This window comes from Sinocyclocheilus grahami, unplaced genomic scaffold, assembly GCF_001515645.1.
Source record: "Sinocyclocheilus grahami isolate Dianchi unplaced genomic scaffold, SAMN03320097.WGS_v1.1 scaffold207.1, whole genome shotgun sequence".
Taxonomy (NCBI): Eukaryota; Metazoa; Chordata; class Actinopteri; order Cypriniformes; family Cyprinidae; genus Sinocyclocheilus; species Sinocyclocheilus grahami.
Genome location: NW_015505386.1, coordinates 370,831 through 389,739, shown reverse-complemented (window position 1 = coordinate 389,739; position 18,909 = coordinate 370,831). Strand labels below are relative to the sequence as shown.

Sequence of the window (18,909 nt, the reverse complement as noted above, 5' to 3'; positions counted from 1 at the left end):
ATTGTTTTTGAGAAGCACATATGTAAGAGGCCGACAATTAGCTGAACATATACATGTTTAATTAGTGACATTTAGCCTGCTTCTTAAAATCTTTATTTGAATGTGGCAATTAACCTTTTTTATTTTTAAACCTTTATTTATTTGTGCTCTACAATATTTCCATGAATAAAGCCCAGTGCCCGTATTCACAAAACATTTTGTCTTACCACTAAGCGTTCTTCTAAATAGCAGTTTTAGTTTTTAGCTAAGAGTCACTCTTAAATCCTATTCACAAAGCTGCTGAGACAAACTTTTACTAAGGAATAAAGAGAAGTCTTAAGCTAAGAGTAAGGGCGGGGTTGACCTCATTGCTATGGATGATGTGAGCGTGCTTACTAACTATGCACACAGTGATTGGCTGATAGTCTCTGTCAGAGATTTATTTCTATGTCTCTGTCTCTGTTAGAGCACGATTTCATGTTGCCATATTCAAATAAAAGTTTAAAAATAAAAATGTTAATTGCCACATTCAAATAAATATTTTAAAATGCAGGCTAAGTGTCACTAATTAAACAAGTATATGTTCCACTAATTGTCAGCCTCTTACATGTATGCTTCTTGTAAACAATTAGTGAATATGCATATAAACAGCATTTTAATTAACAGAGTGGAATAATCATGGCTGATAGTAAGACATGCAAATGTAAACAAAAACCAAACTGGACACAAGAAGAGCTGTTACTTCTTGCCCAACTGATTAATGAAAACAAGAATGTAGGCTAATAAAAGGAAAATTGTATATACCTTTTTATTGATATACCTTTTTAAAATCTCATTATCGTCAAATGTTTCTAAAACGTTTACGTTCCGAGACCGATTGCCGGCAACAGCCATTTTAGGAATAGTTTATGGCTTGGTCTTGGTGACTTAGGAGTCCTCTTCACTACTCCTAACGTTTCACAGATTTAGGAGCTAGTTTTAGTGCTAAAACGCTTTGTGAAATACTCCTGTGAAAGTCCTAAATTTAGGAATGACACGCTCATTATTTTTAAGATTTTCTCCTAAATCAGCGAGTTATGAACTATTTTTAGCCTTAAGATTTTTTGTGAATACGGGCCCTGGTTTTTATGACTCGTAGTATAATATAATAAAATATGGAGCTTTTTCCAAGTAGGAAAAAAAACACGCTTTTTATTCAGAGACCCAAACTGAGCACAAGTATGCAATTCGGTGTAGTTGCTAATATTTATATGGTCATAAGATAAAATTCTGATAACTTGTAATGTAAAACAATAAGATCTTTATAATAGTATTGCAGACAATTTACATACAGTAAAATACATATAAATATAATTTATAATCTATATATAATCTACCAATAATCAAAGTTTTAGTAAGATATTTAATTCTTAGTTTTATCATCAAAGCGTTTTAGTTTTAATTGTGCATATAATGCTATGTAATGCAATACAAGGATGAGTGAGAGATATACAAATAAACATTTCTCAAAAACCCTGATGTCATGTTTGAAACTCACATTTTTACATGATTTTTCTAAAACATTATGTATGGGTAATCAAGAAAAAGTTGCTTCAGTCCAGTATGTGTTTATCTTGAACATTTACATTTAATCATTTAGCAGATGCTTTTATCCAAAGCAACTTACAATGAGGAGAACAATAAAAGCAATCAGACCAAAAAGAGAGCAACACTATACAAGTGCTGTGACAAGTCTCAGTTAGTCTAGCACAGTACACATTTAAATTTTTTATTTTTTTTTTATTATGTAATTATACTACAAGCAGTAATAGTACTATGAAACAGACAACTGAAGTTATGTAGAAGATTGTGTACATCAGGTTTCTCAGGAAAGTTTTGATCAGGTTGATAATTATCAGACTTATATTTTTTTGTAACAAATATGATACAATAGTATTTACAGGGTTAAACTCTTTCTCCGTCTCTGTCTGATCCAGGATCATTTGGTGTGTTTTCTTCCTGGCACACTGGCTCTCGGTGCTCACAACGGTCTGCCCGCTGATCACATGGACCTGGCTCTGCAGTTGATGGAGACGTGTCATCAGATGTATGCACAGATGGAGACGGGCCTGAGCCCAGAGATCGCTCACTTTAACCTGCAGTCCAACAACGGACGGGACATCGATGTGAAGGTACACTAACCTGTACAGTCACCACTCATTTCTGACAATAAACTCCCTGAACAGTTGGAGCCGTGGCCTTAAACTGCTGATGCAGGCTTTGGAATGAAGCCATCATTCATTTTCTTTCCTTCGTCTAGAAATAAAATGGTAATAAGCCCCCCAAATAGTGCAGAAACTGTGTTCAGACTGTCTAATCGAGGCCTTTGTGTTTATCTTTTCTAGTATCTGTTCTGAAGAATATCTGCGCTCAGCACTGATGAGGATGACTTTAAAAAAAAAAGTTGATGCCCTTTTACATGAACAGATATTTTTCTCTCTCAATATGTGTGTGCAGCCTGCAGACAGACACAACTTACTGAGACCGGAGACCATTGAGAGTCTGTTCTACATGTACAGATTCACCAAGGACAGCAAATACAGGGACTGGGGCTGGGACATACTGCAAAGTTTCAACAAGTACACCAGAGTGAGTAAGAACTACAAAATATTTAGGTCTACGTTAGATTTTTTTTTAAATACCACGGGGGTTAAAAAATCTGAGACAAAAATGTATGCTTGGGGAAAAAAAAAAAAACACACACACATATATATATATATATATACACCATTATGATTTTTATTGATATTTTGAGTAGCTTTTATTTTTATACGTTCTGTTTTCATTTTAATTTTTTGTTTTAGTAATTTGATGCGCTTTTGTAATTTGTCTTTCATTTACTATTTCATCTTTAGTTCAACTTATTTTATTCTAGTTTATTTTTCTTTACGTTTGAGTTTTTCACCTAATAGTTATATTTTGTTTTATTTCAGTTTTCATAGTTTTAGATGTTTACTCATTAGATATTTAATAGCTCTGATTGGCCAGCTATCCAGTGCGTTGTGATTGGCCGAATACTTAAAATGTGTGACAGAAATGTTACTCCCCTTACCATGCTGTGATGGCGTGTCCCGGCCGGTGCGATGAGACAAAAACATGAAAACCCATTATAAACAAGGCATTTGTTGTATCCAGTGGGGATATAATTACAGATTATAATGATTTATACTGTCTTTTTTTCGCGTTGCAATGCATCGCGCCGTGTAAACACACAACCATGTCTGCATTTGTGATCGGAGAAATGACAAACAACAAGCGCTACTCTACACAGCTCAAAACTCGCGTTTGAATCATCAGTGGCAAATCCTTAAAATGAAAACGTACTTACAGTCTGTGAGTCAGAACAGCCAGCGTTGTAGTCTGCTCTACCAGGATCAGGAAACAGTCCTCCATAAAATGTGCTGCACACATCTGAATATTTGAGTTGAACTGTTCTGGAACAGTGTTGTAAATACAACTTAACCACTGATTTCTAGTCGTGTCCTCTTTTGGAAGGCCAAACAAAGTAGTTTCGCTTTCACAACGAAACGCACAGCGTCACACACGGAGGGCTTGAGTGAGCGTTGGCTGGCGGGCTTGAGAACGGTGCGGCCGGCGGAATCGACGAAGGAGCGGCCGGTAAACTTGTAGCAACCACATGTGACGACCCCGGGCTGGACTCCGCTTCGTCCACGGTGAAAGCCGATCCGGCGATCCACAGCGGGAAGTTGATGTATTTCCTCAGCGACCAGCTCTGATCAACTCTAGGCATGACGAAGCGGATATTGTCCTCTTTTGGAAGGCCAAACAAAGTAGTTTCGTTGCGAAATTACTTTGTTTGGTCTTCCAAAAGAGGACAATATCCGCTTCGTCATGCCTAGAGCTGATCCGCAAGCCCTCACTCTAGCCCGCCCACCGCCGCTCACTCTAGCTGCTGGCCTCCGCTCACTCAAGGGCTGCATCCGAAAGCCTAGGCAGCTGACTTGCTGCCTCGCTGCCGTATGAGGCAATGACTTTGCAGGCAGCGTTTTTTGCACGAAGGCAACTCATGAAACTGATTTTGGACAGGCTTCTGAGACAGTGTAACGGATTAATGATCTACAACAAAATAGAATGAGTTTTGGTGATAACTAAACAAATATTTAATTACTATAGTACTGATTTCTCGCTAGAAATAACATCAAAAGTGCAAAAAGTTAGTCAGAAATATAAATTTACACACAAACTGACCACCAAATGCAACTTTCAGACGCCATCTTTATTTTTTAGCTCAACCGTCACGGAATGGAACGCACAGGATTGTGGGATATCAAAGGCAGCGAAGGATACATCTATGCTGCCTTCAAAATTAAATCAGAAGAAGGTACCTCCGGAGACAGGAAGTGAAGCAGAATTTGGATTCGGACGTGCCTTGATGCCTTCCTGCCTTGGAATGCTGCCTCCGAAGGCAGAATTTTAGAGCTTTCGGACGCAGCCAGCATAAACACATTTCATTACACCAAATACACAAAATAATGTTCTTTTTAGCAACATTAAATGACCCCTTTAAATATAACCTTGGGCAAACTTCAAAATTGATGCCTCAATTCACTTGTAGCCTTTAAGCATTCTAGTTTTTAGACAAAATAATTTAGAATTTTAATATCATCCACTTATCTGTAATCAACTATAAAATGACAATAATTTACTTGTTGGTCCCATTCATAAACATTTCAGTGCCCAATGAACACAAACTTGACTTCTTTACTCACTTCCTGTCCCAGGTCCCCAGCGGGGGCTACACCTCCATAAGTAACGTCCGTGACCCCGTGTACCCCTCGCCCAGAGATAAGATGGAGAGTTTCTTCCTGGGTGAGACGCTGAAGTATCTGTTCCTCTTGTTCTCTGACGACAATGAGCTGATCAGTCTGGATAAGTACGTGTTCAACACCGAGGCCCATCCGCTGCCCATATGGCCCTCCACCTCATGAGGGTGGAGGCCAGAATTATGCTAATCCTCACTTGATGTTGGCTTCAACAGGAAATGATACTGGCTACCATAGGAAGTGACCCCTCTGAGTTTCTCTGCGGGAATGTTTCTGCTCTGAACTGAGGTGGCGAGTTCCGCACCAATCTTTAACTGTACACATGAGGTTTATTTAAATGCGGTGAGACCCAGAAATATTCGGTGGCAGTTTTACACATTATGGGTGGTGAAATACCACAAATATTGTTTTCACTTTACACTTTACAAGACTTCACTTACTTTTGAGCTCATGGAGCGCCTGCAAAGTGTGACACTCTTGCATGTTGGACAAGCCCATTCAGCTGCCGCAGTACTTAGGTGTTCCATCTGCCATATTTGGGACAGAAACAATAGTGTCAGAGCGCCGTAAATCACACGGCAGACTGCTGAAATCACACACTGTGAAAAACGCCAAGCACTTTGTAGAAATGAAGACTTAACACCGTTCTTTCTATGTGTACAGATGGATGCTCTCGATGTGAGTGGCTCGCCTTTATTTTTGCAGGCTGTTACAAAAGGACTCTACGTGTCAATTTCTAAATGTTTCCCTTTTGTGCGAGTCAGGATGCATTACACTCTTAAAAATAAAGGTGCTTCAAAAGGTTCTTCAAGCGATGCCATAGAAGAACCATTTTTGGTTCCACAAAGAACCATTCAGTCAATGGTTCTTTAAAGAACCATCTCTTTCTTACCTTTTTGTAATCTGAAGAACCTTCTTTCGCCACAAAGAAGCTTTTGTGAAACAGAAAGGTTTTTCAGATGTTGAAGGTTCTTTATGGAACCATTTAGACAAAAAGGTTCTTCTATGGCATCATGAAGCACCTTTATTTTTAAGAGCGTAGGTAGCATATCGAGTACTTTACAGATCATCATCTTGAGATTTATTTGGGAACCCTCTGGGATTGTGTATTTTTCTGTTATTTATGTTGATTTTAGTGTGCATACTTCAGAGAACGCTAATGATTCGATGTAGTGGATGCCACCCGAAACCCTTCTTGAATCACTGCGCTTTAGATTTACTTTATTACTTACAAATTTTAAAAGCTGTTGTGTGGCACTGGATGCTGTGATTCTACATTTAGTTGAACTGAGATCAGATGTGTATACATCTTCATTTATTCATTCAAATTTCACAGCAAACTACACTGAAAATGGATAAACTGTCTGATCGACAGTCAAAATCATGTGGTGATAAAGCTACAGAATATCCTTGTCATATTAGAGCACAGTGGTAATCTATATCCGCATGCTGCCATCTGTTTCAGTATGTTAGATGATTGTAAGCATTAAATGAATCATTCACCCAGCAATGAAATGAAAACATCATTTTACTTAACACAAACCTGTATTACTTTCTTCCTGGTCAATTAATTTCTTCTTTCTATGTTTCGAGAAAGAAAGTCATACAGGTTTGAAATGACATGAGGGTGAATAAATAATCACAGACATTTCATTTTTAGCTGGCCTGTTACTTTAAGATTGATAAATGTTGTCTGATATTTGCACAACTTCATTTCAATTAAAAAAAAAAACAATGCTTGGAAACTCCAAGTGCGTATCAACTGTTGACTTTATCTGTGCCGTCAAGTGTTTGTTTCTCCTATCATCTCATCTGTCTTTTGTCAAACAGCAGTCATCCAATCATAACATTCAGGCTTTCAGAAGCTGTCAGACTAGCGCAAAATAATCCTTCATCTGAAACAATCCATTTTCAGGGTGATTGACATTTGCATTACAATATGTCTGTTCCGTGTCACATTCCTTTTGCTGCTTCTGGTGATACGGCGTCAAAATCTGCATCGGTTGTGCCTTTCGATTTATAGAACACAGAGTGATCGCATGATAATGAGAGATTTCTCCCTGATTGCTTCTCTCGTCTCTTTGCTGCAATCAGCGGTTTGTGATTACCGTTTGTGCTCGCGAGCGTTAAATGAAGGAGCCCGGGGTGGACACAGATCTGATGAGGGTTTGTGAAGGTCAGGTTGTGTTCGATGTATTAATATCCAGCACAGCTGAGCTGTTTTTCATAATGGTAAAGATACAAGCAGGTCTCTGAGGTTGTTGACATTTGTAAAGTATAAAGATAGGTAAAAACTTAACTAAAATAAGTGAATTGTTAAAACGGTAGTTCACCCAAAAATGAAAATGTACTCATCCTCAGGTAATCCAAGTTGTAATTGAGTTTGTTTCTTCATAAGAATAGATTTGGAGAAATTTTGCATTACATCACTTGCTCACCAATGGATCCTCTGCAGTGAATGGGTGCCGTCAGAATGAGAGTACAAACAGCTGATAAATACATCACAATAATCCATAAATTATCCACATAACTCCAGGCCATCATAAAGATATTTTCATTTTAAACCATTGCTTCCAGCTAAAATATGAGTTTTTTTATACATAAGATTGCTTTCTTCTGTGAAAAAGTGTTGTCTGAATCAGAAGAGAAAGATGCACAGATCAAGTACCGTTCACAAAGGTCTCTGAGGTTGTTGACATTTGTAAAGTATAAAGATAGGTAAAAACTTAACTAAAATAAGTGAATTGTTAAAACGGTAGTTCACCCAAAAATGAAAATGTACTCATCCTCAGGTAATCCAAGTTGTAATTGAGTTTGTTTCTTCATAAGAATAGATTTGGAGAAATTTTGCATTACATCACTTGCTCACCAATGGATCCTCTGCAGTGAATGGGTGCCGTCAGAATGAGAGTACAAACAGCTGATAAATACATCACAATAATCCATAAGTTATCCACATAACTCCAGGCCATCATAAAGATATTTTCATTTTAAACCATTGCTTCCAGCTAAAATATGAGTTTTTTTTATACATAAGATTGCGTTCTTCTGTGAAAAAGTGTTGTCTGAATCAGAAGAGAAAGATGCACAGATCAAGTACCGTTCACAAACCCAACACCGTTGTAAACGTATATAGGACAACAGGGGATGTACTTTTTTACTGGGGGAAGCATTATTATGGATTATAGGCTCATATTTTAGCCAGAAGCAATGCTTTAAAGTAAAAATGCATTATTGGTGGATTTTATAGCTGTTTCTTTAACTTTAATTCTGATGGCACCCATTCACTTCAGAGGATCCATTGGTCAGCAAGTGATGTGATGCAAAATTTCTCCAAATCTGTTCTATTGAAGACGCAATCTTTACATCTTGGAGGCCTGAGGGTGAGTAAGTTTTCTGCAAAATTTCATTTTTGGGTGAACTATTCCTTTAATAGCAATTGTCACAAGCTTTTGTTATTGTTGTTGATTAGTTTGGGGCTCTTTTGGGTTTTACTTACCTTAATTATTTGTTTTTGTTTTATTTATTTATTTGTATTTTTTTATTGCATCACATTTTATATACTGAAATGAAAATTCAACTGTTTATCACCCTTTGAGATTTCATATTATACAATGTACATTTCTACAATTTCCTAACAAAAGGGAGCACATTCTAGTCTAGTGTGATTATGCATACTTTTTCATATTTATTAAATTATGCATAATATTACATATTCATAATTTAAAATCCATGACAAAAAATGCTATCTTGCCAAATGACTCCTCTGGAAGTGGATATTGAATATTGTAAGCATTGTCCTTGTAAATACTGTTTGAAAAACCTGCCTTGCTACATTGCAAAAATCATTTTCTTCATCAGCATTTTGTCTTGTGTTCCAGTAACAGTATCCTTAAAACAAGATGCATTTTTATTGATAAGCAATACTGCTTGTATTAAAGTTTCTTGCACTGTTAAATGTGTTAAGTCGATGCTGCAAGAACAAACTATTTATCCAAAAAATAAAAATTAAGTTAATTCTAAATATATTCTTGTAAAACAAGTCAACATATTGTAATATGTTGATGGCATTACACATAGCAATTTAAGTTCTTGTTTTTAAGGATGTTTAGATATTTACTTTATTTTATTACTGGAAAACAAGATTAAAACTTGAAGAAAGTTATCTACAGTTGAAGTACAACTTTTTTGTGTATCGTCTTGTACTTATTCCTACATTAACAGCATATAACAAAAACAAAATAAAACCGACAAGCAGAAGTTGTCTGTGTTCTTTTTAATGAATGCAGAGATTTGTTTCCGCTGACAAACTTCAAATCAGTGCAAGCAATACAGCGCCTGACATCTGCTCAGATCCGTACCTCAGCCATGCACACGTTATCTCTGTTCCCACTCAGATGCCCATGGCAACCAGGGCAGAAACAGCACTGTGAGAATTTCCAATTTCCGCTGTGAACATTTTCTGTTGCCGACTCGTATGAGGGTTTTCAGTCATGCACTTTCTTGGTTGCCGATGTGAGGAAATCGGACTCCTCAGACCTGTCTGCAGAATGTCAATGTCGTGTTCGCTCATGCATTTATGATAGAGAACTGCTGCCCAGAACTACTTTACATCACAACTTCCTATCATCTGAGAGCTTCAGCGCAAAAAAGAACAATATTTAATGTGTTCAGTATTTTTGTCTTGTAAAAGTGTCTAAACATCCTTTAAAAGACAAATTTGTATCTGAGCAAAATTATATTACATAGATATTTTTATTTATTTCTTCTGTTTAATTATGTGTAATATCATTTTAACATTAAATTCATTATTGATGGTTAAAGTTCAAAGTACACAAACATTTGGTTTTGAGAGCCAATGTCCTATATCCCAAAGCAGAGTTGGGAATTAGACAAATTAAATGTATCCACTTGCTTGGCCATAAAGTAGTTGGTCCAGCTGAGGAATACTGGCCTGATATGGTTAAATTTGTTCCTAGAGTTCACAGCTTGAGCATGGCCAATTTTCTGCATGACGGTGGAGTGTGACAGGCCCGTAGCCGCTACCTCTAGTGTTGAGAAACTGCTGTATAATTGCTTCCCTGCTCATCAGGAATGTTCCTGCCTCTTCAAACATCATGGCCTCTGTTGGTTGATTCCACTGAGAAAAGGGCACCAAATTAAAGGAAGATGACATTTGTCTTGTAAGTTCAGCCATATGAATTAAGTGAATGCTTGAGCTTTAATTGGATGTAGTTGATTAGTTTTTTTTTTATTTTGTTTTTTTCCTAATTGAAAGAGAGCAACTGCACACTCACTTTATAGGCTATTTTTTTTCCTAACATGGTTGACATCTCTTATGTGTGTTTGTTTTGTGTCAAATTCATAACATTTTATAGCATATTTTTGTGTTTGGACTGTTTTTGCTTGTAAACTGTGCTTGATCTGTGTATATTTCTCTCCTGATTCAGACAACTTTACTTTTTACTGGAGAAAACAATGTTATGGATAAAAGGTGGAAGGATGTGAAGTTAAAAAAAATCTCTTAATAATGGATTTGTTTCTTACAAGTATGCTGTTTTTCACTTTACAGGTGGTTAATGAATGGACTGTGGATTACTTGATGTTTTAATCAGCTTTTTGCACTCTCATTCTGACGGCACCCATTCACTGCAGAGGATCCATTCATGAGCAAGAGATTTAATGCTACATTTCTGCAAATGTGTTCAGATGAAGAAACAAACTCATCTACATCTTAGATGGCCTGAGGGTGAGTCAATTTTTGGGTGAACCATTCCTTTAAAATTGCTTTATGGATTTTGTTTGATTTGGATCACACACATATGAAACAAAAACATGATAAAAAAAAGTATGTAATCAAATAAACAAAGGTTAAATATAAAACTATTGCAGTATAGTCACTAATTCTATAGTCGTAATACCATATCATTTAAGTTATTGTATACTTTTAAATTATATATAAAACAATAGCTAGATAGATTTGACAGACGGATGGATAGATAGATAGAAAATGTGATTATAACACATATGCACTCTGGGTTACCTTCACCTGAGTGGAACACAGGCACTTAATCAAGAAAGGGAATTCTTTGGCATTCTAATGGTTTGTCCCTTAATAGCGACAGCTAAATGTCCTCATTAAAGTGATAAATGCTCACTGTTAGCCAGAGGTTTACAGCTGTTTGGGTGTGATGAGATGGAGTTAGATAGACCCTAGGGTGCGGTTAGGGGGTAAACACAAAATTCTGCCAGTATTCCAGCTGGCTTGGGTATTGGGAAATCTGTGTGGAGCTGAGGGTGAAACGAGGGACACATTAGTGAAAGCTTGCAAACTGTCTAAAAGCCATGGGCTAAAAGAGCTGAACTTTGAAGGATCCTTTTTAAACATCAGGGGAGGAGTAGATGGATTGGTAGCCTGGAAGTAAAGTTTACAGTGTATTTAAGTTGTTCTCTCTGACGGTCTCCCTGTTGAGGTGAGTGAGAAAGAGCTGTAAGAGATTATTTTTTTCTGTTGAGCACAAAAGAAGATATGTTGGTATAACCAAAGTTGACGGTAGCCATTGACTTCAATATTATGAAAAAAAAAAATACTGGTTACCAGCATTCTTTCAAATATAGAAGAAGAAAGAAACTCGTGCAGTTTTGGATTTTGGAAGTGGAGAGTGAGTAAATGATGAACATTTTTCATTTTGGGGTGAACTATCCCTTTAAATTTCTTTGATTTTGGACCCACTTCACATCCCTGCTACGCAAAACTCAAAATACCCTTTTATTGTGAGTTCAGAAGTATATGCATTAATTAGAAGGTTTCCACTCCAGTAAATTGTCAGGAACGATTAAACAGAAGGATAAAGATGATCAATTTTGGTGTCCTTCTGGGAGTGAGCGTTAATGGGCAACTAGCACTCGTAACGTCGGACTAAAAGGGTTTCGGATATTGAAATGGGAATCTTCCAGACAGAAGGAGGAGGAGGTGCTTTCAGACTTCAAGGTGAATGGAGAGAAGGACAGAGTTAGAATCGGAGACTGACAGCAAGACTTGAGAGAGATGTACTCACCTGCCATATAAGGAGGTGGAAATGAGTAAAAATCAGTTCACTCCTGCAGTGAAGCACCGACTTCCTCCTCCTGGTGCAGGTACCGGGTTTGTCTGAAGAGGGCCTTTGTTGCGTGGGCGGAATGCGTCACATACGGTCCCCGGTGGTCTGACAGCATCTCCACAGGGACGGCCTGTCGGACTGATGATTATAAGCTAAGGATAAACACACAGCCGCTCTCAGCTGAGCTGGGGAGCAAGAGCTAAAATGAGCTGACGGGTGCGTGCGTGGTGCGCCCACGCCATGCGCTCTTTGAAAGAGCTCCAGCTAGACCCATAAAACAAAGACAGGTGATGCGGAATGACATCCATAATAAAAGGGAAGTTCAGCATCAGATTAGAGTGGCTCAGACGATACCAAGAGCAGCATCAGTATGCCCGGTGCACATTGTTTTGGCTATAACACTGTCTTGCTGATAAAAAGAAGCCTTTGGACTTCATTAATTCTCAACAGCTGATTAAAAGTTTGGGCAGTGAAAGATTTTAAATTTGTTTTGCTCCATATATTACGAATTTTGCCTTTTAACGTGTGTGCAAAATTGCATCATGCTCCGTCTGAGTGGAGCAGGGACAGAATTTTCTGGAGAGGCTGATGTGTAAATTAATATTGATCAACCTTGCTTGCCTTGTCAAAATAATATTTTTTCCCCCTAGTAATCGCTGTGTTCTCACACTCGGGTGATCTCAGATTATTGCTTAAAATAGGCTTGATGATTAACAACCCATAATAATCTTTCCCAACACTTGGCAATATTGGAAACGAATGGAACTAATCATGCAGAGCCATCTAAAGGTACTGCCTCTGATATTTGATTAATGATTAATTTTAATGGACTTAAATAATACGGCTTCATTTGCATATTCATTCAATATTATGCAGCAGGTTATGAAATAAATAAAGTGGCAAGTAATTAAAAATTAATTCAGGACTAAATTGGTTTATTTTAAATATATAGCAAGTCATGTATTCCTTTGTTTATGTTCCTATATTGATTGATTGATTGATTGATTGGTCCTCCATGTCAAATAGACTTTGATTGGACAAATACATCACGTGTCGAGCGTGACACGTTTACTGCTTGTCCCTAGGTGAAAATGTTGCGATGTTTATTGATCCGACTAACCCTGCGTTCCATTCGGAAGGGCTCATCCCTATGTCCTAATACCTTCAAAGGGTTTACCCTCCGGAGTGAGAGCTTCTAAGAGTTGAAGGGTGTAGGGGACCAAACAACTGTTCCTTGAAGTGCCCTTCTACGTCGTCATCATCACATGCCCACACGGAGGCCGTCATCATGCAAAGAATCTGCGCAAAGGATCATGGGAGCCGAAGTGTCCATCAGTTGTACCCTTCAAAATCCTTCATTCCGAAGGGCCCTTTGAAGTGGCCAGTTTTGAGCACTTAAGTTTGGAACGACCCTTCAATATGGCGGCTATGATTGTTTTCACTCCAAAGCGCCCTTCGGAGGGTGATATATCCCGTTTGGAACGCACTGATAGACACAAGAAATAGTCTTTTTTTTCTCAGTTATCATGTGTTTTTGCTGTTTCCCTCAGATACTGAAACTAGTGTGTGGATGTTTCTGCGACAGTATAACGTTCATGAATAGTTAAAAGCTTATGAAGGTTAGCACTGAGGTAGTTTGTGATTGGTTGTTTGTTGCGAAAGCTAATTTGCCGTAATGTTCACCGCTTGTATAAAGTCATTTGGCACCCCCTTTTCTAACCGCTTTTATAATTACAAATAAAACGACTAACCAGTTTAATCCAGGGTTAAAACCGGGCTTTACCTGGTGTTAAAAAAATAAATAAAAATACTCTAGCCAAGGGTTAAGTGTTTAATAGCCTAAGTCATACAGTAGAAGAGACGAGTGCAGTGATTTCAGTTTATTCATTCTTATATAGATGGATTGATAAAAAAAAAAAAATTATTGCTTTGTTAAATTTTTTTAGAATAGATTTTTATATACATCCACTTGAGTAGAGTCTGACAATCATGATCATTTGTTCAAAGCACCTTTTCATGATGCAAAAAAATATTATTACACACCTTTGATAATTCCCACAGGTGCCACCTTCACACACATTCTGTTATTTTTCAGGGGCCCTTGACTCATACCTCCACAGACTGAGTATTCCCTTGCTAAAGGTGCATATGGAGCTTCAAGAGCACGTTCTCCTGATTGCAAAGTGAGCTAATTTTCACATAGGACTCGTTAATTGTTGCCTTGTGCATAACAAAAAGCCTTAATGAGTGCTGCGAGTGCATTCCAACAAGTCGTTTCCCTTTCCCTATTATTTTCACGCCATGCGGCAAGTTCCAAATTAAGCTTCTTGCCTATTTGCTATTTCAATGACTGCTTTTTAAAAGGGAGCAAAGCAAAGGTCACTTAAAATACGAAATGGAGAGGTTGAGTAGCCAAAAGCTATTTGACTGAGTGGCAGCGGCTGGGACGGTAAGGTTCATATGTGGAGACAGACAGCATCCCTGCAGTTGTAAATAACACTGTGCATGTAGAAATACTCACACAGGCTCTTAACATATGTATGCGTGCATATGCGTGAAAGACCAACCCAAGCTAATGGAGCCCCACTGAAGAACTTAAAGGTTCTAGCCCTTACTCCCATTTCCATATGGAGCACGCTGGAAAACATAGAGATGGGGACATGGCTGAGTATGTGCTACCTCTTAACCTGTACTCACAAAATGAAAAAAGATAGAGGGCTGTGTGGATTAAAGTGAGTTTTAACAATGCAGACGTATTCCAGTTTCATACGTTTCTGTTGTTTTTGGCCATTTTTGTGGCATATCTGAATTTTTCAGGATTGGATTTAGGGAAAAGAGTTTTCCTTGTCTGGAAAACTTTCAGATACTTAGCACTCTCAGATACTCAAAGCACTTTTTGTTTATTGATTGTAATGCGTTTCTTTGTTCCATTGTATTACTTTATATTTCCTTGTATGTTTTTAAGCTAGATTTAGTAAATAATTCATAATTTTTAGTTAATTGTTTTGATTTATTATTAATTTGTGATTATTTCAGAGTATATGAATGTAATTATTTCAATGTGTCATATATTGTGATTCCCAGAATCAAATAGATTGTTAGGTGTCTATCTAACAGGGAATGTTCTCAGATCTTTGGCTAATGTTCTGGTAAGGTTCTCTCAACGTTATAAACAAATGTTCTTCCAGTAATGTTAATAGAACAGTTATTAAGTTATTATTATATAACAAAAATATTATTTATACGTTGTTCAAGCAACATTATTTCTGAAACGTTTTGGTTGGACTTTCGTTTAACATTTCATTTCCATGCAATGGAATTCTTAAATCCTTAAAGGGGTCCTATTATGCTATTTTACAAAGTCTTGATTTTGTTTTGGGGGTGTACTAGAACATGCTCTCATGCTTGGTGGTTCGAAAAACGCATTATTTTTCACATAATTTACATTATTAAAATACCTTTCTCCCCATCCTGGCACAAACGGCTCGATTAGTTCTGGCTTTGATGAAGGTCCGCCTTCCGAAAAACAAAATGTGTTGTGATTGGTTAGCTGTCCCAGTGCGTTGTGATTGACGAACAGGTGACGGTGTTTCAGTACTGCCACGCCCCTTGCTCCGACTTTCAACAAAAGCTTTTGGCTTTTACACTGTACTCCCTCATGTTGTGGAAGCTGTCCTCAGTAAAATGTGCAGCACTCTATAGCAAATTGGGGTTATAATGCTCAGGGACAGAGTTAAAAAATAAATTGCAACCACTGTTTCCTGACATCATCTGCTTTCGGAAGCCCAAACAAAGACAAAGAAAAAAAACAGTGTTTCGGGCGGTCGCACACTGGACGAGAAGCGCAGCGTCGCTCCACATCTTTAAAATTAAAACAACCAAGCGTTCTAACCACAACCTCGCCCCTCCCCACCCCTTTCTTTGTAATGATATTATAATGGGCCGCTTTGTGATATCAAAAACAAACGCTGTAGTCCAAACGAGCCGTTCGTTTTAGTTATTGAAAAGGTATTTTTTTTAAACGAAATATCTCCCTTTGGAGTGGACTTTGAGATTTGTAACTTTCTAGATAATTTTTATGCCCATACATACACACTACACACTGACTAAAATTAAAAAAGTGAAAAAGCATAATAGGACCCCTTTAAATATTTGCATAACCCCCCCCCCCCCACTTTGGCATGAGGGCATAAATGGCATACCTAAAATAAAAAGGTTGCTGCTCACAAGTCTTTCTGACTAGATACATAATCAACATATGTTCACAAAGCTGACACTTAAAAGTTTACTGTTCAAGACTCAGAATTACTCAGACTGTTATGAATATGAAGATATATAAAACATAAATCAAAAATAAAAATATTAAGAATATATTTTTTAAATGTATAAAAATTATGTGAATGTGGTAAATGGTTTTACAAACACAATGAAGCTGAAGCCACAAGTGTACTCATGCTTCATTTTAAATTTGAGGATGTTATCTTTAAAACTGTGGATTTTATTAAACATTTTCTAAGACCATGTCATGTGTGTTTTTAGAGAAGGCTAATAAGAGGCAAATAAAATAAATTATTGCCCCCTGTAAGCGCTCCTGCATGCTATTGTCTCATGTCTGGCCAGGCAAACTGCCCCATTCATGATTCTGTTGTTCTCACTCGACGAACCTTTCACACCTCTGCCAGGTATGACACACAATCCTCATTTTCTTTTATTATTATTCTTTTGTTTTTATTCAGTCATTATTAGCTGCTATTCTGGCATTACATACTAAGAAAAACAATTAAAAAACTTGAAGTTTTGAACATTCAGAAATAACATTTTTATAACTTAATGGGAGCATTAGCTGAACGTTCTTAGAACATATTTCTGTGAGTTGGCTAAAGATTCTCACCCCTACTTTAACTTGATGTTTAAAAGCCTTAAAGCACCTTGGGAGACATGCCACTCAGTTTAATAAGGACAGAAATAGTACAGACGGTCAGAATGAGGCAAACTAGAAAAGGTCAAGGGTATGTGAGAAAAAAGTGGTCACTGGATAGCTGTTAAGGAGGTTGGAAAAGTAATCCTCGGCTGTTTTTGCTGCAAATTGCTTTCTCTACTGAGAATTAGACATGCAGAGTCCCCACACAATCCTCCGCTGAGCACACGGTGTTGGAGCGCCATTTTTGTGATGCTGATCATTTGTAGTACAAAGTGATAATGTTTATGTCCCACAATATGGTGGTGGTTTAAAGCCATTAAAGAGAGCTGATTACACTTTTTCTGAACAAAAGTGAAGACACAGCTCAAGCCATCAATTCTTGTCATTATAGCTTTAATGGTATTTGTTACCACAAACTGTTAGATCAATACAAATGAAGAGACTTTCTGGCATATTATATACAACATATAATGTGAAATTGCTTTGCTGCAAGGATTCACTTCACTTTAAAGCTTTGTGTTTGTTGAAAATGTAGAGGAGCATTCATAATATTACATGGGAGTAATGCTGTTTTTTTTCCCCGCTGAGCACACGGTGTTGGAGCGCCATTTTTGTGATGCTGATCATTTGTAGTACAAAGTGATAATGTTTATGTCCCACAATATGGTGGTGGTTTAAAGCCATTAAAGAGAGCTGATTACACTTTTTCTGAACAAAAGTGAAGACACAGCTCAAGCCATCAATTCTTGTCATTATAGCTTTAATGGTATTTGTTACCACAAACTGTTAGATCAATACAAATGAAGAGACTTTCTGGCATATTATATACAACATATAATGTGAAATTGCTTTGCTGCAAGGATTCACTTCACTTTAAACACAGCTTTGTGTTTGTTGAAAATGTAGAGGAGCATTCATAATATTACATGGGAGTAATGCTGTTTTTTTTTTTTTCCCCCTTTCCAGGTCAACTGCAGACAGCCTCCATGTTTTATGGACTGAGCATTTTCCTGAAGCTTCATGACAGGCTATGGCAAGAGTAAGGACATCGTGTGTAAGAATGACAATGAAATATAATAGTGGTGCAACATATAACAAAGAGAATGGCACTAACAGCTGGGAACTGTGGCAGGTCTCCCCGATGCTACAGTAAATAATGAACAATAAATATAACAGGTAATAAAAATAAACAGTTATGAATATAATGCTAAAATGAAATATTGCAGGGCACACTGAGTACAGTTCAAAATGATAAATGCACAAGCTGCTCCTTAAGACAGGACATACTGCCTAAATCTTGTCTTTATCTATATATTTATCTCCCTAAATCTTGTTTATCTATCTACAATATTTTTTTATCTACTTATTTTAAGAATAAATTGTATGTATTTATTTATTGCATAAATTAACTTACATTTCAACTTCACCTAAATAGCTTAAACTTCAGATTAAAGCTCACTTTCAGGAGAATTAGTTATGCATTTCTTGTTTTAAGGATGTTTAGATATTAATACTATAATATACTGATTAAAAATAGTATTTATACTATATTTTTGTCTATACACTGCATAATATATACAATCTTGTTCTTAAAAAGGGTTTTACTCTAGACAACTATACCTCTCAGATTCATTGTACTGTACTCTATACCAAGTGATGCTGTATATTAGGATATGGACTTTTAACACTGTATATCAAAAAGTACCTTGTTTATCCTAAACTGCCTGGAGGACAAATATATTATGGTTGAAAATAAGAGACAGTGCCAAAGAAATAAATCAGTTTATTGAACCCATCCATCTCTCTGTAAGGCTAAAGAATGTGGACTAATTTACATTAGCAATAAAAGCAGGGACTTTCACGTTCCTTCTCAGACCCCACCGGTTTCCAAGATCTGGCAGTGGAGGCAAATTGCCCTTGTAATTCAATGACATTACCTGAGCCGCTTGAACAAGTGAGTGACCGGCAGACAAATGAGATCCATATTGAGAAGCCTCATCTCCTTCAGGCTCACTTATCTCAAAGTCTTTTTCTCAAACTCTTCAGTATTTTTAGACCCGCCATTTACAGCTTTTAAAATTAAACA

The 18,909-nt window shown here is 37.1% G+C and overlaps 1 protein-coding gene across 1 annotated transcript in view; it reads left to right on the top strand.

The window, feature by feature from the left end:
- man1b1a (mannosidase, alpha, class 1B, member 1a) overlaps window positions 1-5,586 on the top strand; it is a 17,910-nt gene extending 12,324 nt beyond the window's left edge. The window contains exons 13-15 of the mRNA XM_016286159.1: window positions 1,956-2,150; window positions 2,476-2,607; window positions 4,761-5,586. Coding sequence (XP_016141645.1) covers window positions 1,956-2,150; window positions 2,476-2,607; window positions 4,761-4,967 — 534 coding nt within the window. The 3' untranslated portion in view covers window positions 4,968-5,586. The remainder of the gene's footprint in view (window positions 1-1,955; window positions 2,151-2,475; window positions 2,608-4,760) is intronic.
- Window positions 5,587-18,909: the final 13,323 nt, after the last annotated feature.